At 37.9% G+C, this 26686-nt stretch overlaps 1 protein-coding gene across 4 annotated transcripts in view; it reads right to left on the bottom strand.

The window, feature by feature from the left end:
- Positions 1–26686, bottom strand: part of Parp8 (poly(ADP-ribose) polymerase family member 8) — a 186628-nt gene that overhangs the window by 18055 nt on the left and 141887 nt on the right. For all 4 annotated transcript variants that reach the window (XM_037209427.1, XM_037209428.1, XM_028885372.2 and 1 more), the window contains 9 exons: positions 26583–26633; positions 26385–26480; positions 11903–11995; positions 10305–10430; positions 9313–9378; positions 5050–5117; positions 2588–2636; positions 1367–1479; positions 1068–1140 (listed from right to left, as the gene is read on the bottom strand). In XM_037209427.1, the coding sequence (XP_037065322.1) occupies positions 1068–1140; positions 1367–1479; positions 2588–2636; positions 5050–5117; positions 9313–9378; positions 10305–10430; positions 11903–11995; positions 26385–26480; positions 26583–26633 (735 nt within the window). The remainder of the gene's footprint in view (positions 1–1067; positions 1141–1366; positions 1480–2587; positions 2637–5049; positions 5118–9312; positions 9379–10304; positions 10431–11902; positions 11996–26384; positions 26481–26582; positions 26634–26686) is intronic.

The raw sequence follows: 26686 nt of genomic DNA, 5'->3' as shown, positions 1-26686 counted from the left end.
ACATTAAGTCTTGTTAAAATGGTAGCACACTTATGCTGGGTCGCATATGAAAACATTACTATTACCATGTTTGGAATGAGCTGATTAAAAAAAAAAGTCAGTAAAAAGAGCCAAAGAATGTTCTTCATTCTGTCAATAATAAAGAGAGTCCCTTATTACAAATGACTATAGTTAGTTCTTCTTTTAATGAATCTAAAATTCTAAAAACCAGACTGGCTGAAGAGCATGGAAAGTCATTGTTATGAACACTCACAAGCCACAATATGAACAACGTGTCAACTCCAGTTTATTATGGACTTCATCTGCTATTTCACCCTTCCACTGCAGTTTTCAAATTAAAAGGAGCTTCATTGTTTGAAACAATTCCAGTGGTCTAAAGAAACCACACAGAACATTTGAAGTTCTTTTTCTCTCATGTCTATGCTCTAGGGCCCTCACACGCCAGTAGTACCAACTTGGTACCAAGTCAATGGGTGTACCCTTGCAGACATGCACCGTTCATTGTCAGCCCTGCTGTCGCTGTTCAGGGACAGCTGGCTCAGGTGACTGGGCTGACCTGCTTCTTTCCTCATGTGCCGTCTAAAGGACAATTTGGAGGGATGGCTTTGAGGAGAAATAAACAAAATGAAGAGTATAGCAGAGTTCAGGATGCCAACCACAATATACTGATCATGCCGAGCACTGTGCCCAAGGCTGGAAAGCAGGCACAATGCATCTGTGGTGATCCACGTCTCCTCTGCTTATGCCTTCCTTCTTCTCTAAAAAGGCCCACACTGAGGCAAAGAACTGATGAAATGCTCTTTGGAATAATGGATTGAATGCTTGTATGGTTTTACTTTCTACCCAGTCATATTTTAGTTCTTACTTTCCAACTGCGGCTTTCACATTTTCTCCTTAGAGAAGACCCTTCACTGTCAAGCATAGATCAATTTTGCTTCAGTTATTTTGTGAAAATGTACTTATCTTTCTTAAAAATTCCATGTAACGTTTTAAATAAATACTCTAAAGTTCACATCTCTCCTTTAAGAATAAATCGACTCTTATTAAAAAACATGCAAAAATGTTACCTGCAGACGGGTGTTAGAGGCAACGACCAGACCATTCCTCAGGATAGAGTGCCAATTTTCAATGTGAGAGCCACTAAAACACAGAAGTGGGGGAGGGAAACAGGAAGGCCAGAAATTCAATGATCTTTCCAACTGGTCTCAACTTAAGAAGTCATGATACATCTGAAAGTTTTGAGTTTCCCAGTTAAATGTTCGCAGAGCTGAATCATTGAAGTTCATGACAATGTCTGAGACAATGTTTTCTTCCACCACACACTGGAAAGTGGTCAGGTACCACCCTCCCTCCCAGCCATACTCACTGAAATGCGAAGGTGCTCCCAAAGAGCTTTTTAGCAGCTCTGAAGTTGGACTCTTTGGCTGGTGGACTGCTGAGAAGGAGGAACTGGTGTGGAGTATGCATGAACTTCAGTTGCTGCCATCCAAAGTGATAACAAACAATAACATGTCAACATTTGACCAGCTGAGGAGTCATCCAAATTTTCCAATTCCAAAACTAAAGGTTATTTTACACTAATAACCTTTTCAGACTAATTTTAAAACTATGTGTTTTTTTTTTTTAGAACCCAACTTAAGTTATATCTCACATGGAATTACCCATAGGAAGCTGCTTCTTTAGGCTGGTGGGAAAGCAATAGGTAACAGACAAACTGAAGACATTTTTGTTTAGATTCCACTACGCTGTCATGCTCACACTCAATGTCTTCTTGATTACATTTCTTTTTAAGGCTTTCATTACAGAGTTCCATGGGTATGGATTAGCTCCTCCACTGAGAAAATATTCTGGAATTTCCTAAGCAGAAGACTTAATTCACAATTTTAAAATGAAAATCATCCTGCTTTATTTGCATGCCTTTGCTCATTGACAATGGAAGGAGATCAGGGGAACTGCTTGACAAGACTCCCTCATCATCCCCTTTCACCTTGGATACTCACACAGGAATATCACATACACCAATCTCCCATGCGGAGATGTGAAAACAGGGAAACAAGAGTTTTAAACGCTGCTCTTAGGTGGTGATGACCACAGTAATCAGGGCCCCTTAGCTTTTATAAAACATTATTTAAACACTACTTAGGCTGATAAGCAAGGTGTTTGAAGCTCCCTTTCCAAATGGGAAGGCAGAACTATAACATCAAGTATTCTTCCAATCTCTCTCTAGACACCACTTCACGAACTCTTGTAGGAAGACTACATTCTCTCATGTTGATGCTATCTTTTCTTTCTTTCTTTTTTCTTTTTTTTTTTTTTTTTTTTTTTTTTTTTTTTTTCTTCTTTCTTTTCTTCCTTCCTTCCTTCCTTTCTTTCTTTCCTCGTTCATTCATTTATTTGAAAGGGCAAGGTGCAGGCTGAATATGGGTTTGAGTCTTGGAAGGGTTCGCAGCTAGTGCACAAACTGAAACTGAAGAAATAAGCTGAATCATATCCATCCTTGGACAGGCTGCCTGAGAGCCACAGCGGTCAGAGCTCTCATCTAACACCTTCTCCCATTTCTGGGTGCATATATGAAAATAGAACTTACCCTGTTAACTGGCAGTTTCACAATATGTGACCTATTACTTGAGATGACCCTGAAATTGAAATGATCAGTCAGTCACAACTACATGGCAAATCTGTTGGCTGTTTCATATGCTACTCAGCAAGTGATTGAAGTGTAGTCTTACTGTGCTACAAAACTTGCTTTTCAGTTGATTATATAAGTACGGTTTACTCACTAATACAGTTTAAGGAACTTACATATCAAAAAAGATACTTTCAGGAAGGGGGAGAACAAGGGAATCTGTGGCTGTTATGTAGAACTGAATAGTATTGTAAAATAAAATAAAATAAAAAAAATACTTTCATCTGAGAAAACTCACTGGGAAGTAGTTCCATAAAACTTGTGAATGTGTAATTTTTAATAAGCACGACTCCAAATATTAGCAAAATGAACATTTTTAAGATATTTAATACTTTCAAATAATGGTAGTTTATAAATGAGAAGTGGATTCATGCACCTGATTGTTTTGACTCCTACAACTCCTAAATGTGTTTCCACAAAGATGCTGTTTGTTGAAACCCCTAAGGATGCTTTTAGTTGACCGTGGCTCATACACAAATGTCAACATAGTCACACACTGAAGTTGACCATTTTTAACCCAGGTACAAGTAATTAATGCTTCATACTCTATGGTGTATAAAATAGAAGAGAAGACTATAATTTTTTTTTATTAAATTCTTCTCCCTGAAAGAAGAGTGATACTAATTAACTGGAGAAAAAGATAAAAAAAAAAAAAATAGTGAAAATTTGGAATTGGGCTCACTTCAAGAGAAAAAAATAATACAATTATATATGTGTAATTGGTAGATTGAGGGGAGGGGTGGAACAACCTTCTAGTTAAAAACACAGTTAAGAACATGGCCTGGGTGGAGACCTAGTACTCCAGCTGACATAGTCGCTCACTTGGCCAAGAGACCACTCTTAGGAAGGCTAAACACATGCCCCCGAGATAGGAATGACCAGCTGTAATGAGATACTGTACTTTCCCTTCCCAGAATGCCCACCCTAATGCAGTAGCATTACTGGACCTCGTGGCACTGAGATAAAATTGTTGTATTCTTCTCTTATTCAAAAAGGCGTAACTTCTTTGTATCTCTTCTCTAAGCATGGTTTTCTCAACATCTGGGCTTTCCCCACAACATCTGAGAAATCGTCACTCTTTCTCTAGAGCCCTCATCCATCATATGGCTGCGTGCCCGCCATGCATCTGACACCAATGCCAACTTAAATGGCATGGCCATTTTCTTTTTGTCTCCCCCTACCCACCCAGGTTGCTGCTGAGTTTTATAGCTGGCCTCTCCTGTTCTTGGCTTGTTTGTGTTTGTTTGTTTGTTTGTTTGTTTTTAAGTTTTTGTTTGAGTCCCTTCTTAAATTATTTTATTACTGAGTCTAAGAACCCAAAGACAGGAACCAGATTTCCCCTGTATCATCTGGTGACGAACATAGCACCCCAAAATTTCAGTTGTTTGTTTTTTCACTTCAACTTTGAGAAAATGTGAGGCATTAAGAGAAAGTATTGTTTTTCTTCATCAGTCAGGATTTTAAGAACAGATCCTAATGGACACAAACAAGGCCAATTTCTTTACCTAAAGTTTGCCGTGGTCTTATTAGACCATGTGTTTTATGCAATTTTGACCAAGCAAAGGTAATCAATCAAAATCCAAGGAAAATGGGCACTTTTCCCTTTAATGACATTTTAAAAACACTTCCACTGCTTGTCACCCCCAGCGTTTATCTAGACCGATCTTTCATAATCTTTGCATTTGTACTATTAAGATGATCATAATAAGTCTACTTAAGCAATTCCAAAGAGCCAGGTACACAAAACCCTTATAAGCCCTTATCGTCTCCACTTTGCAGATGAGAGAGGACACATTATTTGAAGCAGGCATCAAAGCAAAGTGTGTTCTCAGATCACCACCTCTCCTCTCTGCTGTGTGGACCTCCTAGAGTTCAGGCTGGACTAAATGCTGTGCCCCTCACCAGGCTCACCCTTCAACGGTACATCTTCTGCAACGCTCAAGCGTCAACCAAATTTTACCAGCCTTGTTAAGGATCCACAATATACAAAGCTTATTTCAAGGTCTTCACTGGAAAGGTTTAAGTTTATCACCAAGTCCTCGCTGAACTGGGAAATTAAATGAAGCAAAATGCTTTCAACACATAATCTAATTAAGCATAGCCTTTAAGACCATGGACTAATGGCTGTCAAGCTTGTTGTGTACTCCCACTTGTACACATGGCAGCACCTTCCTCCTCTTGTGATATACAAGTTTTAATTAAAGTGAGAGTCATTAAGGTAGAATGGTAGAAAAAAAAATCACCAGGTTTTACAGGCTTGTAGAACTGTAGCTTTGTAGGGCTTATGAAATAGTTCCCCCCAATGTTAAAAAAAATAGAAAAAGCTACCAATTTTTATCTAGAGGAAAATTATAATTTTATACCATTGCAGAAGTGGATGAGCAAGGGGGTCCTGTTTATCCATCTGCTTCTTGATTTCCAGATAGGGCGCCTGCAAGATAAAATTATATTCCTTCATTTTTCTTTAAAATTCACTTTCCCCTCCACAAAAAGAAAATGAGATTAAGTGATATCTCTAGTCTATCTAAAACAAAATTCATACAGATTTGGCTAAACAATCGCAAATTACCTTCTTCACACAAGGGGTAGGGAATATACTTCAGGCAGCATGTGAAAGGATTTGCCTGCTGGATATAAGAGACTTGACCCACAGTGGATTCCCAAGAGAATCCTAAAGCAAATGTGAGCTATTGCTGTTGTCCTTGATTACTTCTCAGAAGTTGATGGCCATTGCTGAGGACACTGTGTACTTTGGACAAAGGACTCGGAGGACCTGAGCTGGATCTGACCTGAAAAGTTCCTCTCTGAGGACTAGCTTTCATAGTACCAAAGAGTGCTATTAAACTGCCAAAGGAGGAAAGCAATCAATAGTACTACATGGTTGTGAAGCCTATGAACTACAATAATAACCAACAAGACAAGGGATCCATAACAGTACAATTGCGAATAACCAATAGCTGTTTAACTAGACTTTAGGCCTCCTCAAAATGAGGAAATTCATGCCTGGTATTGTAAACCAAACCAACTACCCACAGCCCAGTGAGGTCATGGATCTTAGAGGAGAAAGTACTACTGCCAATTTCCTAAACCAGTATATTGTCTAATTGCACCGTGAACACTTATACTCTCATGTAAGTATAGTTCTCACCAAAGAAGCTTGTCTTTGCCACAGATGGAGATCATTAGAGAAAGCCACAATAGATCAAAATGCAGAGAATAAAGATCAGGGGGATGCCCAGCCCCAACTGATGAATCTACTACACAACCCCTATACCTAAGGTTCAGGGAACATCATAGGAAAGGGCTCAGCATGATTGTAAGAAACAGAGGAGCAGGAAGTCTGCTAAGAGATTGTGCCTTTAGCTACAAGGCAGCCACATCCATGAAATCTCAACAATAAGGCTGCCTGAACAAAGAACAACAACAGTTCACATGCCAGTGTGGAAGGGGGAAATCTCATGGGACTCCACTGCTTGATGAAGAGCTGTAGGCAATTAACAACTACTGAGAGAAGAATTAGACTTCCTGAGGGTTGAGTTCCCCAAGTGGTTATCCAATACCAAGTGGTCAATTCTACAAACATATAAATAACACTAAACAGACTCGGCAAATTACATTCCTATATTTACTCATGTTTGTGTGTGTGTGTGTGTGTGTGTGTGTGTGTGTGTGTGTGTGTGTAACAATAGTAATTGAGAAAGAAGAGATCATGATTTGAAAGGGAGTAGGGTTGAGTGAGACATGGGAGGAGAGGGAAGGGGGTACATGATGTAATTATGTTTAAATTAAAAATAACAGAAGATGAAAAACAAAGACTTGACCCAATATTGGCCAGAATTCCACCTTCACTAGATTACTAGATGTGACTCCCTTACCCCTGAACACACACACACACACACACACACACACACCTCTGTATCTCTCTTGAGAAGATGTAAAGCTATCACACAGCCTACGCTGTACCAACCAACTTCACCATACTGCTTTCTGTGATCTTCCACTTGGCCCCTCCTATGATCTTCCGTGTCTACATCTCTCCCCTGGTCTCATCCTTCTGTTCCCCCATTTTCTCTTCCTCCTAACTCCTTCAGTTCCCTTTATAAGCCTCACTCCTCCTGGGGTTGAAGGAAAATGGTTGAGAGGTAAGTTCAGCTTACATTGCAGTCCCTCACCCACAGGGGTGCTCAAAAGAGAAAGGACCCCATCCCTTAACAAAGCACCCTACAACGTTTCTCTTTGTTGTCAAACACTTTGAATTTTAACATTAAAGGAAAACTCACAGTCCTAATGCATTCTATATGAAAACTGAACACAATTTATGTAAGAACCTTCTCCAACAGAAATTAAATGGAATTTACTGTCAAATTAAACATTTTATTACAGACCAAAGAACAACGTCTTTGTAACAGCTTAGAGCTAGCTGAGAATTTAAAACATGGGTTAGTGTAATATTGTGGAAAAGCTTGAAAAAATTTGATTCAATAAAGCCTGACAGCATGCCTATGCAGATACTCTGCGGGAGAAAATACAAAGTTACTTTTCCTTACTAGATACTGAAGGCACTGAGGCTCCAAGTAAAACTAAACAACTCTCCCAAGGTCATGCACCACACCACACTGAGGTGATTATGAAACTCAGGCCTCTAACTTCCTAGGCTGATGCTTCAACTTCTCTATGGCCTTCTTAACAATAGCTTACACATGCCCAGAATAAAGAAAGCAATTTTTTTTGGCAGTGAGTAGATTCTAGAGTCAGGGTTTGTAGCCATGTTTAAACCTAAGAATCATATATGAGTCTAGACTCTAGAGTATAGTACAAATACCCTATACTAAATCTCTTATTGTGACTAAAAATATTTATCTTTACATAAGATGCAGCATTATTTCTTCTTTCTTATCCTTATGAAAAAATGTACTTTATTCTTTTCTTTCCTTATAAAAATAAGGGTTGTTTGAAAAAATAATCCAGAGGCTACTGCAAATTATGAGCCCCGAATGGTCACTAAAAAGAAATGGGAGATTTAAAGCAAACGGTATCACATGTGAAGTACGGATGCACATATGTGCCACTGTCTAATATAGACTGTTGAATGAAGGAAGAGAGGAAGAGATGAAAGAGCAAACTAACGAATGAATACTGGTCATCATGAATAAATAATGACCAAAGGAATCAAGGACAAGAATTAGAAGTGTGAAATGTACATTTGAGAACGTCTTCAATAAAGGGGTGGAGACCACACTGGCGTGAGGGGTAAAGTAGAAAGAAACTCAGTGAACCTGGGGAAGAGAAGACTTCTCTTTCTCCACAGAGAGAATGAATGACCCCAGGCTAGACTCATCATATGCTTAATGGTGTCTAGCACCAAGGCAGGCCTAGAAAGGACATGTGTAAGCTGTGCACAACATGTACTGCTAATTTTGGATTATTAATTTTATTTATGATGATTTTTTTTAAACCTCTTTGCAATGTTTCAACAGTGAAAAGGCCTCAGTACTTCAACAATGTTTCTCCAAGTGCTAGGTTGTAGCACAGGGATGTGTTAAGTTTTCATAATAAACCCAGATCTTCACTTAGCACATCTTTCCACCAGAGCTTCCCTAAGAACAAGAAACATCAGCTCATACTCCCAGGGTGGCTGTCGGTTCCAACGTGGTTATAGGTTCTGTGTTATACCTATAACATTTTATGAATTTTTTTATCTTTTAGTATTTTTTTATTTTTATGTGCCTTGGTATGTGGTCTGCATATATGTCTGAGTGAGGGAGTCAGATCCACTGGAGCTTGAGCTACAGACATTTATGAGCTACCATGTGGGTGCTGAGAACTGAACCCAAGTCCTCTGGAAGAGCAGCCAGTGCCCTTAACCACTGAGCAACCTCTTCAACCCTGAAAATGGATTTTAAAGACTAATTCTAGGGACTGAAGAAATCATATGAGCACACAGAAGGGAGGGAGGAAAGGAAGTAGGAAGGGAGGAAGAGAGAGAGAATATTTCTAGAGCTATTGTGGTGGCATATGTCCATATGTCAGTAACCCATCACTTAAGAGACGAACAAAGGAAGATCAGAAGTTCCAGGTATCCTTAGCTACATAGCAAGTTCAAGGTCAGCTTGAACTACTTCAGATGTTATCTCAAAAAGCAAGACACACACACACACACACACACACACACACATCAAATGACAAAGAATATTTGTGGCCAGATGTGGTGGTACACATGCAACACCATTCTCTATTGTCCCAAATCTCTGTCTATTTTAACAATCAAAATCATATCTGAAATTTTTAGCACCAGTTAATACCAAAGGTGGTACTTATTAGATGTAAACACTGTTTTAAAAATAAAATATCCTGTTGAATAACTTCAAATACTCAAAGTTTTTACTCAAGTTTAAGAACAAAATATTAAGATTACAATTATGCATTTATTCTTTAGTGATCAATGTTAGCACGCCAAGACACTGACAGAACTGAATTAAACCATCCTAGCACATTTTTATGATTTTAATTATGTCTTGTATAGAAAAAAAATGTGCATTCTGTAAGTGTTGTTCTGAAGACATTTTTAAAATATGATTTTACTCATGCAGACTGAATGGTAGAAGAATACGAGACCACATTTTTACCTGTGTCATTTCTCTGATGGAAGTTATGCTGTCCAGAGCTTTCATTACTCGGTCATAGTTCTTTTTCTATATGACAAAGAAAAAAAAAACATTATTCACTTACAAGCCTTTGCAAGTCACATATTACTGGAGAAACATACTGTTTCTGTACATGCATTTTCCATCAAAGCCAGTGTGAAAGCAAAGGATGGTACATAAAAGACTGTAATAAGATAGCTCAAGGACAGAGGGCTGATTATCCAGAATCACAGGAAAGAAAAACTAAAGGAGTATTCCTTATGTAAGGTCGCAAAATCATGTTCACCTCCCTGAAATAAAAATCTTGAAATACAGAAGGATTTTTGGGCTCTTCATTCTGGCTTTCACCACACCAAAGCAATAAGCAATAAAGTAAGCTTAGAATCCTTCTGGAAGAAGATATACTTCAAATCTCCCAAGTGCTTTAATTTTAGATTGGAACACTGCTACCCAAAGAGTAAGGTGACAGTATGTGCTCAAATGATCCCTCATTTCTATGCAGAAAGTAAACAAGGAAGGAAAGGTCTTCTGAGGGTGTATTATATAGTCATTTCTCTAAAAGGATTTCGAGATGAACAATAATATAAACTGAGGCAATTCTGGCTCTCAGTCCATTTGAAATTCTATTATTTCAGAAAGAGTTCTGCCATAAGTATTCATGATCTGGTTTTCTTAAGATATGTGAGTCTTTTAACAATATGGATTTAACTTTTGTTAACTTCTGAGGAGAAGGGTAGGTAACAGCAGGGGAAGAATGTTGAAGTGATAAAGGAGAAAAGGGGAAGCTATCCCTTGACTAATGTTCCTTCTACTCTGATGAGATTATAGAATCCCAAAATACATGCTATGACCTTAAAACAACCATAGATACACTTAACAAGACAGACATTCAAAGGGAAGAGAGCCATAAGACTAAAGTCTCCATCCTGGTTCACAGGAGCTTTGGACATGGTAGGCTCAAGCTGACCACTTACCCGGGGGTTGAAGGCCAACATCTGAGGGTCATTAGGATCTACCACAGAAGGATATGGCTCGAAAATGACGACTTTTCTAGGAGATTCCAATGCAGATCTACACATGGACACGAGTAGATCTACCACCTTGGAAAACACGTGAGATGAGTCACTTCTGGATATCCAGTGGATATTTTGCTACTGACTGTCCTGCTCAGGGCAGCACAATGTAATCAGGAAGCCCCAGGTCTGTCACCCTTCTCTCAAATCTGTAGTTCATGACTTGATACCAAACTTGGCCAAATGGGACCACTGATTTCAAATAGCATTTGCTCTGAGTTATGTCTCTGACATGAGCACACAGTGTGTGATGACACTGTTCTAGATTCTATGGTAAGATGAACAAGTCAGGTCTGTGCTATGATGCTGTGTGCAGTCTAATGGGCAAGATATACAAAATAGATAGCAATTAAAGGAACACATGCTTCACTGCAGTCTCTGGTGTTATTAAATGGAATGATAACAAAATAGCTATTAGATAACAGTGTGTATGGAGGCTCTGGAGCTATCCTAGAGAGGCCTGACACTGTAGGGGAGGACATTGCCCCGGGTTAGAAAAGTCACACGGCCATGACGATTTTGCCATATTCTAGGAAAAGCAAATTGCTGGAAGTCACCTTGCCTCTTGTTCCTCTCCTCTGTCAAAGCTATTAATGGTCATTGTTAAATACAATGGCTTTGTTGCTATGTATTCAATGATCCCTCTGCTGATTTACACGGGGACAGTACTGTCTATACTAAGCTGCCTCCATTCTCCAGTTCCCAGAAGAACATGCTGTTTCTGGAAAAGGAATGAAGAAAGAGGCTACTGTCTGGATGGAAGGAACTCCTCTGAACGGATGTAACCCAGTGTGGATACAAATAGGGAAATTTATGTCTGCAAAGATTTCAAACAAGCATTTTTACAATGCACAGTAAATGGATGATGGTACATGGCTATAATCCCAGCCCTGGAGACACCAACGCAGTAGTTGGTTTACAAGTTCAACTCAAGGGCAGTCTGGGCCACCTACTAGGATCCTGTCTCCACGAACATGGCCCGGTGTAACCCTGTATCCAACAACAACAAATAACAACAAGCTGGGCCTGGTGGAGCACACTCTCAATACCAGCACTTGGGAGGCAGAGATGGGTGGAACTCTGTGAGTAGGAGGCCAGCCACAACATAGCAAGTTCCAGGACACCCAAGGCTACAAAGTGAAACCCTCCAGATAGACAATAAATGAAATAAATAGACAGATTTCTACTTTGTGGAAGTATAACTGCACCAAAAAGCAAAAAACAAAACAAACAAACCCACAAAATACAAAAGAACACATGCAAGGCTTTCTGCCCCATTTACCACACAAGACAATTATTTTTAAAAGAAAATTGTTTGGTTTCTCCCCTAGGCCACTGCAAAATGACAAAGCATAGATTTAAAAGAAAAAAGATCAAGTGCCAGATTGTTTTCAGCAGGACGCTATCAGAATTCTTCCCCCCAAGAACAGCACAGAGAGAACAGCGGTAGACTGGAACAAATTTTTCAAACCCAAACAAGACACAATTCGCATGAGTACCTGAGCTCCAGTGGCTATCTCATCGGCGGCTTCATTCATCACCCCCAGGGTTTGGAAAGCAAATACACACAGCTCCCTCTCACACACCGTGGGCTACAAAAGAACAGGAGTCAATTACAGTATATTTTTCCATCTTTCAATTCAAAAATGGAAAGTCATTCTATATAATAAGTACAGAGGCTTAGACTATTTTATACAAGGAAATCATATCATGTTACTTAGTAATAACCAAATTCTTGCACTGTACTAACAAGAGTCTCTTTGTAGAATCACAACTACAATAACAAATGATCCGTTTGAGCAAGGTGGAGACATTTCCATTCAGAACAATTTAGCAATCAATGAAAAGAATATTAAGCGGTGAAGTACATCTCTCTATCCAATGTGCAATGCACAACATTAGATATATTCATTTTAAAAAGTATAACCCTGGTTGGGTATATAATGAAGCTATACACAAAAACTACATTAAAAAGATGTAATGAGCCAGTCTCACTTTTCCTTAGGAAATTTAGTTCAAAGAAATAAGCATGACTCTACATACTTGCTACCTAGCTCTTGAAAGATTGGTTTTGTTGCACAGACTTTTGACATCAATAACCTCCTGAGGTCAACAGCGCTGAAATATACGCTCTGCAATTCCTTTGGAGGAGCTCTCATTGTTCAATTCTAATACAGTGTCAGCCCCTTGATTTATCTTATCTCCCCAGTTACATTGCATTAGGTAGCTGATGAAGCCTAACACGATGCCATCGACTGTGCCTCTGCACACCAGACAAAAGGCATTTGTTAGTGCCGCAGCTCCCGGGCTAGGTGCTTCTAGAGGATGACCCGATGGTGCTCAGCCAGGGGAAAGTATGGCTCTGTTCTGAACATCCTTTATGTTCAGAAGGAGCCCATATGTGTGGCTTTGTGGATAGGAAGCCTGAGTCATCACAATTTCTGGCAGAATCCCTGAAGGTGATCTAAGGGGATAAAGGATTTGCTCTATCGCGTTTGATGATCCTAACAGTGCTGGTCTGATCTGATTCAGTTTCAGAAATGTTGAAATCGGGGGAAGAGGTTCAATGGAGGGAGTTGTGCTGACTCAGTTTACACTCAGTGCTATGTGTTTGGATAAGCACAGAGCAGACTCGTCAATTCCGACTCTTTTCCCCACTATATGAACGTCTGACTTATTCTGAAATCTTCTTCAATCTTTTAGGAGGATCTGTGTATGTATGCCTCAATTTTCCCCCAAGGACACGAGGCTTTTTTCCTTTTGTTCACTTTCTGGGGAGTATAATGTGCTACGACGCTAAGGAACAGGAGCAACCGTTACTGCATATTAACTATAAAATTCAAAGTTACATCAATGTCTGGATATAACAAAGTTGTACGTGAACAAAAATGGAGGGAGAAAAAGGCTTAGAGACCCTGAAGGACTGCTGGGAATTGCCCATGTATCACTCACTCATCCCAGTAAACAGCAACACAGAAGAATAATACTCTAGTTAAATAACATACCACCCTTTTAGTGACTAAAATACAGTAACCTCCAAACTGAATAACAAAGTATGGTTTATTTAGTAATTCCAATAATTATCAGTTTTATCTGAATCTTTAACAATTAAACATGTGTGTATATATGTGAATGGCACACACATACACACATACACACATTCTCTCTCTCTCTCTCTCTCTCTCTCTCTATATATATATATATATATATATATATACATACACATATATGGCAAATTTCAGAGTAAATTAAGCATTCAAGTAAAAGGAAAAGCAGGTTACATAATATATATCATGATCAGAATATATTCCATGAAAAAATTATTTACAATTAAAAAAGTAACAGAAACTACTTTTTCAATTTTATACTACTGCTTTAAACAGAAGTAAAATTTCACTACACCAAATTTAAGAGTTCATTAAAAATTACAATACAAGAAACACTTATGAAAAAATTATGGTAGATGAATATGCATATATACATATGCATATATATGTATATATATAATATATATATATATATGCCTCATAACTGACAATCCTAGGAATTCATGAGCTGTTCTGACTTTGTCTAGAATGAATTTTGGTAATTTCCCCCAAGGAAATGTTTTCCATAGTGATTTCTTCTGCATTCACTCTCCTGGCCCTGCACCTAGAAAGCTCTGAATCCCAGAGATTGACCAACAGTCTTCTCAAACAATAAACCTGCATCCTAATGAATGAAACTATGACACAATTACTTTATGGACATGTTTCCCTAAAAGTCACCCTTCTTTCCATACTCAATTGTGTAAAGCTCATTTCCGGAAACCTCCTAGCACTCCATCAGCTGGAAGAAGGGAATCAGGCAAACTAGAAAGTATGTTTTCGGAAAACAAAAACCCAAACAACTTTCCATCATTCTAAAAATTTACAAGTAAAAGCATAATTACATTCTTACAAGAACATATATCCTATTTTGCAATGTGGCAATGAGACAGTAAGTGTTGTTATTAATTATTACCATACTAACACCACACTAAGTCGGCGCTAGTGAAGTGTCAAAACACTTCAAGATGTACGATACAAAAACATTAAACTTTCTCATAAATATTTCTACATCTACACAGCTGTTTTATACAGTAATACCCTCTCCTTCATCTATACTATATTTGCAAATTTGAATTGTCAATACATGATGGTACTACAAAAATTCTGAAATTATATAAGGTAATTAAAATTAGGTATCTCTCTGACAACTGGTCAGAGTGTGGTGAATGAGTAACTATGTGGTATCTACCCCTAAGTGGGACTTCAATACTGCAACCCCTCCCGAACAGCTCAGAAGACATTCTAGAGGAGGGCAGAAAGATTTTTTTCTTTTTCTCCTTTTATTGAAAATAGGCATTTTCCTCACATAACATATCCTGACTACAGTTTCCCCTCCCTCTGTTCCTCCCAGTTTCTCCCCACCTTCCCTCCCATTTAGATCAACCCCCTTTCTGTCTCTGATTAGAAAAGAAACAGGCATCTAAGGGATAATTAAAATAAAATAAAATAAAACAAAATAAAAACTAATACATTGGAGTTGACAAAAACAAATAGAAGAAAAGGAGCCCAAGAGAAGGCAAAAGAATCAGAGACCTACCTGTTTACACACTTAGGAATTCCATAAAAACACTAACTTGGAAGTCGTAATACATATACAGAGGACCTGTTGCAGACCTGTGTGGGCCCTGTGCATGCTGCTTCAGTCGCTGTGAGTTCATATGAGCTTTGCTCATGTTGACTTGGAGGGCCTTGTTTTCGTGGTGTCCTCAATCCCCTCTGGCACTTCTGAGGGCAGAAGGATTTTTAAGAGCCAGAGGTTGAAGAGAATTGCTAAGAAAGTGTTTCTGGACATGACAGAGCTATCACTCTCATGAACTCACAGCAACTGTAGATGCTCACACAAGACCTGTACAAGACAAAACTAGTCATAATTCGAGCATAGATGGAGGAAGGTACCATGGAGTCTCAACCCTAGCTGAGGTGCTTTGAAAGTTGAATACAGCTGGGGTAGTGAGAGTCAGCCTTCTTCAGGGTAAGTGGCCTCTGGTAGGTTGTCCATTTCCTAGTGAATGACTCTACAGACATGTATATATGGACGGCACTGATTGAAATTGGGAGTGGGATGTGGGGGTATCATTGGGAGGAGTTGGCTGGGGAGTATGGGATTTATATGATCAAAATATATTATGCACATTCATGAAAATTCTAAAAGAATAAGTAAAAAATATCAGGCTTCTCTAATCACAGAAAGGGCATCAACTCAAGGAAGAGAAACAGAATCATTCCTCCTTGGCACTATGGAAGGAGTCACACTGTAGACTATCCTTTTCCCACTCTGAAATGATTCTTGTGTACCCCTCATGAAAAACTACCATGACTGACAGTTACACAGAAAATGCCAGTTTATTTTAAACTGTACACAGCTACTTAACATCTATTAAGAGATAGGTGTAATAACGAGTTTATGTTATATTTTCATAGAAAATCATGTAATCAAGTCTGTCATTATTAGTTCTTTTCTTCTTTTGTTTTAATATGTGACCTTAAGATTTAATAATTGTGTGTTGTCTTGGAGCAATCAATTTCCTACAATTTAGACTACAAAACCTTATAATCAATTGCCAACACATACATATTTACTACATAATATCTATTATTTACCAACTTAAAAGGATGAAAACTTTCATATGTGTCCTTAAAATATGATTTACTGTAGACCTTTCAGCTAACATGAATACATTTAAATTTTTTGAATCAAAGCAATTTAAATGTGAGCAATAAAAACATATTTCAAAAACTGTTCCTAAGCCTCAAAATATATTTTAGAACCTAACCGTATTTTAAGAAATTTGTGTTTTCAATGAATTTAAATTACCCTTTACTGAGAATAGAAATGTTACAACTCTAGAGGGTTTTGCTACACATTTGTGTGGAGAGTAAAGCATGGTGTTGGGAATGGTTTTCAAACACTTCTGCTATGATCTTTTTGTTCAAACTAAATATTTCATACAAGCCCAATATAAAAAAACACACAACTGGACCTTGTTGACCCCAGAGTATATATGCAGCTATTTTCAAACCAGTAAAATGGGAATAAAAATAACAGCCAACTCTATGAGTTGATAAGAAAGTTAGACAAGATTTATAAACATTTCCTTTAGGAATGCAGAGCTATTTCAGTGCTAAACAAAATAAATGAAATTATCCCAGGTGTACCTATAGTAGCTTTATGTCAATGCCTAAGAAAGTGCTGAAGAAAAAAAAACACTAAAATATTGAATAAAGACTGTAGTATGTCAGATAGCATTTTATACATTTAGTTAATCAAAAATGTTAAAATATTGCTGAAGTATTTCCAACCAAAAAGAGAAAAATCAGTTTAAATGTAAATTCTTGACTTAAAAATAATGTTGAAAAAATGAGAATAAAAGCTAACATACTAAAAATAATGTTGAAAAAATGAGAATAAAAGCTAACATACTAAAAATAATGTTGAAAAAATTAGAATAAAAGCTAACATACTAAGAACAACATCTCTAAGCTTTTACTTCTCTACCTTTCCAGTGTCACAGGCAAGGCTTTGAGTGTTTTGCAGTTGAGACAGATGTTCGGGTGGGCAAATGTTTACTCTTCATTAACGGAGACAGAAATGACACAGGGATCAGGGCAGAGGTGTGTTTACAGGGCAGGCTTGGTCCCCAGCGGAGTGGTCACAAGTTGTGGGGGGCGGGGGTGGGGTGGTGGTTTGGAAGGCTTTTAGGAGGTGATTAGATGAAGGAAGTACAGGCAAATCAAAGGATTAATCCACTGAGTGGTTAATAATTGATCAAACTGTTGAGAAGTGCTGAAAAGTGGAAGTACTTCCAGATTGGGAGAAGAAGGTCTCTGGGGCCCTGCCTTTGAAAAGTACATCACATCTCTCTCCCTCTGCCTCTCTGCTTCCTCTTCTGTCACATGCTGCTGCTCTATGAGGTTTTGCCTCAACACAGGCCCAGTGCAGTAAAGGCAGCTGACCATGACGATGAGTCTTTACTAACATGTATACTGACATGGGAAATGTGCCTCTAAACCAGGAACAGGGAATAGCCAGTATCAGTGAGCATAACAATGCTACCTCATATAGACGTTTGTTTTGTTTTGTTTTCCAGAGGGGGGACAACAGCTCCCAAGGGATGGTCAAGAAACACACAGCAGCAAAGTAGAAAGGTAAAAGAACTAGGAATTTAGAGGCTTTCAGGCACCAAGTCCTTCCTTTCCTGTTTTCTGTAACACTCAAAGGCATCTCTAAAACGCATGCTGCACTGACCCTCTAGTGCATTCAAAGGGGACAGATTTATTCAGTAGGTTCGGGTTTGGTTTTCTGATAACAATCCACTGTACTGCCAAGTTAAGAACCCGGACTGTATGAACTCTTCAGTGTTTATGCAGGCTATTATACAGATTTGAGTGTTTTGTCAGGACTTACCTAAAAGTGTCATTTAGAAATGCTGTAAACAAATAAAGAGAAAACTGGAGCATCTTACACTTCTAAATAGCACATTGAGTGCATTCCAGACAGTATGTAACGCACTAACTGCGTCCTCTAAGCAGAATAACAGAAGAGTGCAAGTAGGGGCCAACATTTTAGGACTTGAAGAGCAGAGTGGCAAAGGACACTGACCACATCTTAAGAAAATCAGACTTCAAGGAAAACATGAGAAGTACTCTAAGTAGGGAAGACAAAGGCCTTAGGTTCAGGATTTCACAAAAAAAAAAAAACAAGTATTGTTTCATCTCTTAAACCACCAGCTGTGTTATAATGCACCCATTTTGGGATTTATCACAGCTGGAAATACGTCACAGGGGTAATCCAATGGTCAGTGAATCATTGCTTAAAATCCCCTAAGAAATATATGACTCTTAAATTTACAGCATAACATACTGCAAGAGAGATATAGAAAAAATTAGTAAGATTGCCTAAATCAAGAAAAGCATCTCTTAATGGAATTAAGAATTGGTTCTTTCTGTTTATCCTTCTCTAAACAGGAGAGGTTTCTTTGATTATAATTTTTTTAATCTGATTCCATGTCACTTATATCATTATTTAAAAAGCCAAAGGCACTTGTCTGATTCCCTTATGCTATGTCACAGCAACATTAAACAATCTAATAATTAGCTATATAAAAATATTTATTTAGAAGATTTTTTTCTCTCTAACCTTCATTGGTGCAGAAACAAAGCAAACCAAATTTGGAGTGAGACAGAAAGAAGACTGAGAGAAACTGGTATCTTTGCCACTTATTATAGGAATGAATTGCCAGCAATTAAACCACAAAGAGTAGACTGCCAACAACGTGTGCAGTGAATTTCAAGGACGTAAACACGGTCCTCTGAGTCTGCAGGTTGAGAGTCTGTCTAGGTGCCACTCTGCCTGGCTGAAGTCCTGTCTTTATCACTTACCAGCAGAGAGTCACTGAAAACAGTGTCTCTTTCCTCACCTGTAAAGTGAGGACAATAATAACTCACAGAGTCACTATGAGGATTAAACGCTGACAATCCATATAAAGTGCTTTGCACACATAAAAAATACTTAAGGAGTGTCTGGTATTGATGAATTCCTGTTGTTCTCTGTGGTGGAGACAGCGCTGCCATGGATCAACTCAAGGTCAAAGCATGAACGTTGGCAGAACAGAAGTACAGTTTCTAAGAGGCAGATATAGAGACAACCAGGAGTCTTGCCATTCCATTCATCAAGTGGACATTTTTCTTTTCAATCACATAACAATTTAACAAATACGTGCTGCTTTAGCTGGATGTATTTTATTCTGAGAATAAAGTAAAAGTAGACTTTCCAAATATAGGATATGGGCCATAAGAATAATTTTTCATCTATTTCTTTTGAATGAAATAGATAAATCACAAGATCTGATAATTGTGCTAATAAAATAGTTATTCATCCATATGAATCTTGAGAAAAAATTTCTCATAAGATCATTTATTTATAGGCTGTGTGATTTATCTTTTTAAACATATTCTAACAAACAACATGATCCTTTTTGTTCTCCTTAAAAAGTCGAACAGAATCTGCCATGGCACCTTCAACCTACCAACCCTCCAATTAATGATTAAGATGGAGAGTACAGAAGTCAGACAGAATCCGGATCAAAGCTCAGCACCCTGATACAGGACGTCAATGGTGTGGAACAAATTGTTTAATCCCTATGAACTTAAAACAACATTATCAGACCCACAGGAGTAAATGACTAGAACTTTGAAAACATCAAGTAAGGAATCAATAAACAAACTATCCTCACACAGTGCCTAGTCCACAGTGGGAAATGGGCTCCCCTCCTCAATAAATAATCTGGACACACATTAGGTCAATCATTATCTTCATATTTACCAACACTTTACTGTTTCTCAAACTAAAACTTGGATTTTACTACATAGGTGTAGTAGAATGTATATTTTTAAACACTGAAATGGGGGTTGATATCAACAAAAAGGACTGTGTGTTAACCCAACTGCCCTATAAAAGCTTTAAAGGAAAAAAAAAAAAACTAGCAAAAATGGTCTTAACCAACACAATGAAATACTGTAGGAGGCAAAAAGCACTTACTCAAAACAAATAACTACACCCTGGTAAGAATGCAAACTATGTGTACCAGCTCACGTTTCCTGAAACTGGAATTAGGCAGCACGGAAGTCATTTGCAAAGGACTTTTGTGGACCCCATCTGACGGCTCTTGGAAGTCAAGCTCTGAACAATTGTCTGTCCCTGACTGATCTGGAACTCAGCCAGCACTAATCTAATACCCAGGACCAGGACTGGACATTGATCAGTGTTTTGGTCATTACAGAGGCAGTAAGTAACGATGGAGGTAAAGGACACACTAACAAGACTGCTTTGGAGGAGAGACTAAGTAAGAATAAGATGCACAGGGGCTACGAAAGGCTTCTACGCATGCCTGGAAAGACAGAAGGCCACATACTTGGCCAGGACTCCATGTGCTCAAGAAAGATTTGTAGCCAGTCACAGTGGCTTGTGCCAAAAATCTCAGCACTTGAAGGGCTCAGGCAGGAGAATAGCCACAAGTTTGAAGCCAGTTTGAACTAAACAGAAACTTCTTGGCCAGCCAAGAATGAGGAAGAGGAGGAAGAAAAAAGAAAAGAAAAAAAATACAAAAAAAAAAAAATCAGGAGACAGCATTAAATATCATTTCTAGCTGGTTTTATTATTATAAAGAGGAAATTCAGGCTAGGGTAGAATTATAAACAGGCAGGCTAAGTATTAAAGGAATGCTCAACAAACAGGCACCCTTGCCAAGAAATGGTAAGGCACTTTTAATGATAATTCATCAAGAAATAAATCCTAGAAAAGACAGAGATCTGATTCAAAAGTTGCTGCATTAGTATCTTCAGGGTGTCTAGCTTCCAATAAAAAAGAATGAGGCATGCAAAGAAATAATAAAGTAAGGCCCAGGTATAGGAGAAAGGCGACTGATGTACAGAGTCCAGGAAAATGCACAGATACTGGATTGAGTAGCATACACAAAATGATTAAAGAGCAAAAACAAAAACAAACTCTATCTAAATAAAGATAGTATTTCAAAAGAATCAACAGAATTTATTTTTAAAAAGGAAATAAATTCTGGAGTTGACAACTATAAAAGCTGAAATAAAATTCACTGAGGGATACTATAAATGCATTTGGAGAGTTCAGGAACATTTGTATGTAGGCCAACAGATGTGTAACTTCAGTAACAGAAAGAACAATGAAGGAAGTAAACAAAGGCTAAGAAGTCTACTCAGTGCCATCTTATACAAATCTATTAATGATGGAGTCCTGGAAGAGAAGAAAAAGATGTGGGAAGAATATTTGATGAAATAGCTCCCAAAATAGCAAATTTGTGAAAAAAAATTATTAACCTATACTCAAGAAAGCCCAATGAACTCCACTGGGACAAACATAAAGAGATACGTGCAAATCTTAATCAAAATACTGGAAGCCCTGGTGATGCACACTGTAATCCCAGCACTTAAGAGGCTAGCACAAGATGATTGCCTGAAGCTCCATGTTAGCCTAGATTCCACAGTAAGTTTCAGGCCAATCTGGGCTACAGTGAGAGATCTCGTCTGAAAAAAACCAAAGATCAAAGCAGAAGTACAGAAAATCACTGAAAAACATTGACAGAAGAAACCATGAGAGCCGCTCGTCTATATGAGGAAACTTTCACACACACAGGCACACGAAATTCATTTCTCTCCAGAAGCCAAAGGATCAAGGGGAGGAGAAATTCAAATCTAAACAAGCAAAGGAGTTAGCAAATAATTCTATGTGTAACATTACTATCCTTCAAACTGGAAAAAGAAATGACAATATTCTCAAACAAAATCTAAGAGTCCACTTTTAGTGCAACTGTCCCTCAGAAAAAAATGAAGGAACACCTCAAGTTGAAACTCCAAGAGTCTTAGACAGGGTACACAAAAACATAATGAGCATGGGTAAGAACTTGAATTGGCAAAAAAACAAATTTTAAAACTGTATATGCATGTAATTTTTTTTTATTTTTAACATTTTGATCAGTTTCTGTCTAGTTTAAAGGCAAACTACATGAAGCAATAATTTCGAATCTATGTTGGTAGCACAGGAGGTAGTGTGTCTTTGGGCACAGTGGCATAAGGGAGGAAGATCAGACATGTGGAGCATGAGCGAGACACCCTGGACAGTGCCGGACTTCCCTGTAGCCTACTGAAGGGGAAATAAGGAAACTCAGTCACAAAGTTGTCTCCTGATCTACACACATGTGCTATGACATGTGTGTCATACCCACATCATAATAACATGCACAATAATAAATAATTTTTAAAAGATATAGAGGAACAAAGTTTTCATGTTATTAAAATCAAGTTGGCATTAATCTAAACTAGATTTTTAAATTTTTAAATGCTAATTTACTATCCTAAACAACTATGAAAACAGATCAAAATTTTATAAGACAGGAATTAAATGAGATCCTAGAAAATAGCTGTTTAACGCACACACAAAAAAAGCTAGCTAGTATCATAGAAACAGATGAATAAGGATAGACGTAATTTGTAAAGAAAATAAATAGGAAACCAACATCCTTTTCTTGGTAGTAGGAATGGAGGAGAGAAGCAGAAGGTGGGAGGGAACTGAAGAGCATGTAGAGATTACAATAACATGAGACAAAACAACTTGTTGAAGATAAAATTGCTCTTAGAGATGACAGATACAAAAATCACAAATATGCAACATAATTATATAAACACAGGTTGAATAACACATTCTTCCAAACTACATGAGGGAAATAGTGACAGGTGTAGGTAGAAATGGACAGCTCAACAGTCGAGAACTCAGTACTTCTATTTTCAATAACAGTTAGAAAAGTAAATAAAATCAAATATAGTAATGAAGGCCCTGTTATAATTTTTTTTTAATCCACACAACCAACAATCCTCTGTCTTGAAAGAGACTGCTGTAGCTTAGGTTTCAGTGCTACCCAAAGTCCCACATGCTAAAGCCTTGTTTCTTAGACAGGTCCTGTGGGAAGATGGTGGCAGCTTGAAGAAGTGGGGCCTAGAGTGGAATTACTAGGTCGTTGGTGTGTGTGCTTAAGAGGCATTGTGGGGTCTCAGCCACTTCTGTTCTCTCTTGCTCCTGGGACAGTGGGTGTGCAGCTCTGCTGTCTCATTTGCCTGCTGTCATATCCTGCCACAACACATGTCAGAGTAATGCAACCAACTGATCATGGACTAAGACCTTCCGATCTATGAGCCAAAAATAAGTCACTTCTTTTTATATGTTGATTATCTCTGAACCAATGAGCTGGCCCACAAGCCTTCCTTAAGTATTACCATAAATACGAAAAAGAAACTAAGAAATCTTCTATAGATAGTCATTAAAAAAGCCAAAAATAACTTATTAGAACTAATAAAGAAATTCAGCAAACTTACAGAACACAAGGATAATCTACAAAAATCATTTGTATTGCTTTATACTAACAAGAACTACCTGTAAATTAAATAAAAGAATTCATTTACATAAAATTTATCCAGAAAATACAGAATTCAGATACTAAAAAAAGTTAAAATAGGACTGAAAGAAAATTTAAAAGATCCCAAATAAGTGAAAAATATCCTGTGTTTATGCTTTGGAAAGATTATCATGAAACTGTATCTTAGCCCATGCAAACTGCCAATAAAACAAACTTCTATTTCTCATCATTTGGAAACTAGAAAACCAAAAGAGTCGTACAACAATAAGACCAGAGACATGCCGAGTGGTGGTGGTGTACGCCTTTAGTCCCAGCACTCGGGAGGCAGAGGCAGGCTGATCTCTGTGAGTTCGAGGTCTACAGAGCGAGATCCAAGACTGGCACAAAAACTACACAGAGAAACCCTGTCTCGTGAAAAAACAAAAAACAACACCAACAAAAGACCAGAGACAGATGCCATTCTGTCTCATTGGGAGAAGAGTGAGGCAGCTGTCTCAGTTATCTGATCCAGTGGATTCCACCTCACTATGTGGTACAGCTCAGCATCCCACTCCCACTGACATCACACGAATGCTCGGATTTCAGTATATTGATCTGGGAGGGAAGACAAATATTTGGTGTATAGCTGATGACAGTAATTCCCAAACTGATGTACAGGTTAAATGCAAACTTATACAAATACCAACTGCTTTTATGCTTTTATTTGCAAAAAATAGATAAGATGACCACAGAACTGATAGGCCAAAGCAAGAGAGTCCAACTAACCAAAGTTATCTTATAAAAGGGGAACAAGGTTAATGCATACTTCTTAGATTTCACTCTTACTACAGAGCTATGTAGACCAAGACTTGTAATCCTGGTGTAACTTCAGACATTGAGATCTGTGGAAATAAAATGTATAGTCCAGAAAACATTAATGTATTTACGGCCAAATGATTTTCAAAGGACCACAATCATTAAATAATAGCTTTCAGTAAATCCATTAGAGAGACTGGGTCCATAGCTGCAACACAACATATCTGAACCATAGCTTCACATCCCTGCAAAAATTAACTTCAAAACAATCACTCATTTAAATGTGAGACCAGTTATAAAATTCTTAGAAATAAACATTTGTACTGTTGTGGCTTTTGATTAGGTGGTGGTTCCTTAGACACACATAAAAAATGTAAGAAATTAAAAATGTTAGACTTCATGAAAGTATGAAACTTTACTGGATCAAAGATATTACCAAGGAAATATAATGGAAAGCACACAAAATAAGGTCTTTTTCATTTATATATGGTAAAGATCTATTAATAAAGATATAATATCCAGAATAGAGAATATTTGCCACTCAGTAATAAAAATTAAAATAACTCAACATGAAAATAAGGAAAGGTTTTGAACAGATATTTCTCTAGAGATATACAAATAGCCAATAAGCATGAAAACATTATCAAAATCATCACTCATTATGACGGTATTACCAAAATCAGAGAGCTATACACTGGAATGGTTACACATATATGTATATCCTCACACACTCTTTGAAAGAAGAAAAAAGAAAAGGGAATGTAGATATGGAAAAAGGGAAACTCATATACTGATAGTAGGAGGGTGCAATCACTATGCAAACAGTTCAGCCATTCCTCAGAAAGAGAGTAAACACAGGTCCTAGCGATTCCATCAGCTGATGAATGAGTAATTCTATCTGGTGAGTCTATCCATAAAATGAAATATTGGATGATGAGAAGGAACAGACTATTGATCTATGCTGTAAGGATGAAAGGTGAGAGCATACAAATTCATAGAAGAGGAGAATAAATCAGTGGTTGCCAGGCCACCAGGAAAAGGGGGAGAGTGCAAATGACTGCTAGCAGTTCAGGGTTCTTCTTTAGGTAGTGGAAATATTCTGAATTGGCGATGATGGCTATAATCATGGTTATATTAAAAATCACTTAACCGTGCACATTAATGACTTAAACATTGTATTGATTACTTTACTGTTGCTGTGACGAAATACCATGCCCAAAAGCTTCTTAGAGAAGAGAGAATTGATTTTGCCTTATTGCTCCAGAGAACTTGAAGGGCAAGGAAGGCACAGCAGCAGGAGCAGAAGCAGGAGGCTGAGAGGTCACCTCTCAACCCCATAACCGGAAGCAGGGAAAGAAAGCTGTACGTAGGGCAAAGTTATAAATCCACAAAGCCTTCCCCAAGGCCCTGTCTGCTAGAGTTCCATAAGCCCCCCAACAGCATACCACCTCAGGACCAGGCATTCAAATATTAGAGCCCAGGAGGCACAGCTCTCATTCAAACCACCCCAAGAATTACAAAAACTTCAAATTAAAAACTGGCTTTTTAGCAACTTTTATTGATGAAAGCTTTATAAAGTTATTATTGCAAAAAAAAGTTTTTAAATTGAATAATTCACCCTCCAAAGCATGCGTGTCCACTGATTTCCATTTCCATACTTCTTTGGTGGTGTGACAACTGTGTTATTAAGTTTCGGACTCTCTTCTAACTTTCCCAATGCTATTGTGTACCTGCTCAAACTCACATGGAACCTCTCTATATTCTAACCATATTTTAAATTATGGAGTTTTGAACAAACACACTAAAGCATCCTAGTTTTTTTTTTTTTTTGCCTTATAAAAAAGCTGTTTCCAGAACCTATGTGTTATTAGATAAACATATAAATACAGTTTATGAGACTTATTGCCTATATAGAAATAGATGTAAATGGATCCAAAGATGATGGGCATAAGGAGCACAATCTTAATAGAAAATTACTTACTCTTTCACAGATGCTTCCAGAAGTAACGCTAACTCATTTCCATCCAAATGATAGCACTTAGTATACATTAGTTTGCCCTAGGAAGTATTTATCTTAAGCTGTATTTGTTTACTTTCATATTGGAATGCTTTCACTTATATTTCTTGTTAACATGGAAGTTCAGTCAGGAAGTACTTACCCTAAGCATGGGGCCATTTTGAAACACGTGCGGCTCGTCACAGACCACACAGTATTCATTCAGTACGGGGATCCGCTGCTCGGCAAACTCAATCGTCTGGATAAAGCAATGCAAGGAAATGAGCCAGCGAGGGTCTCAGAGGATGAGAAAACCCAGCAAGGACAAGGTCCTCCCACCGTGGATGATCTTAATTCATACCTGCACCAGGAAGCCGCGGTCTCGGATTGGAATGCATTTTGCACCATTTGTCTATGAAAAGCAAAGTTTTAAAAAAACAGTAATTTTTTCATTGAGGAGAATGT

This window comes from Peromyscus leucopus, chromosome 11 (genome assembly GCF_004664715.2).
Source record: "Peromyscus leucopus breed LL Stock chromosome 11, UCI_PerLeu_2.1, whole genome shotgun sequence".
In the NCBI taxonomy this organism is placed as follows: Eukaryota; Metazoa; Chordata; class Mammalia; order Rodentia; family Cricetidae; genus Peromyscus; species Peromyscus leucopus.
This window is presented reverse-complemented; position numbering and strand designations above follow the sequence as displayed.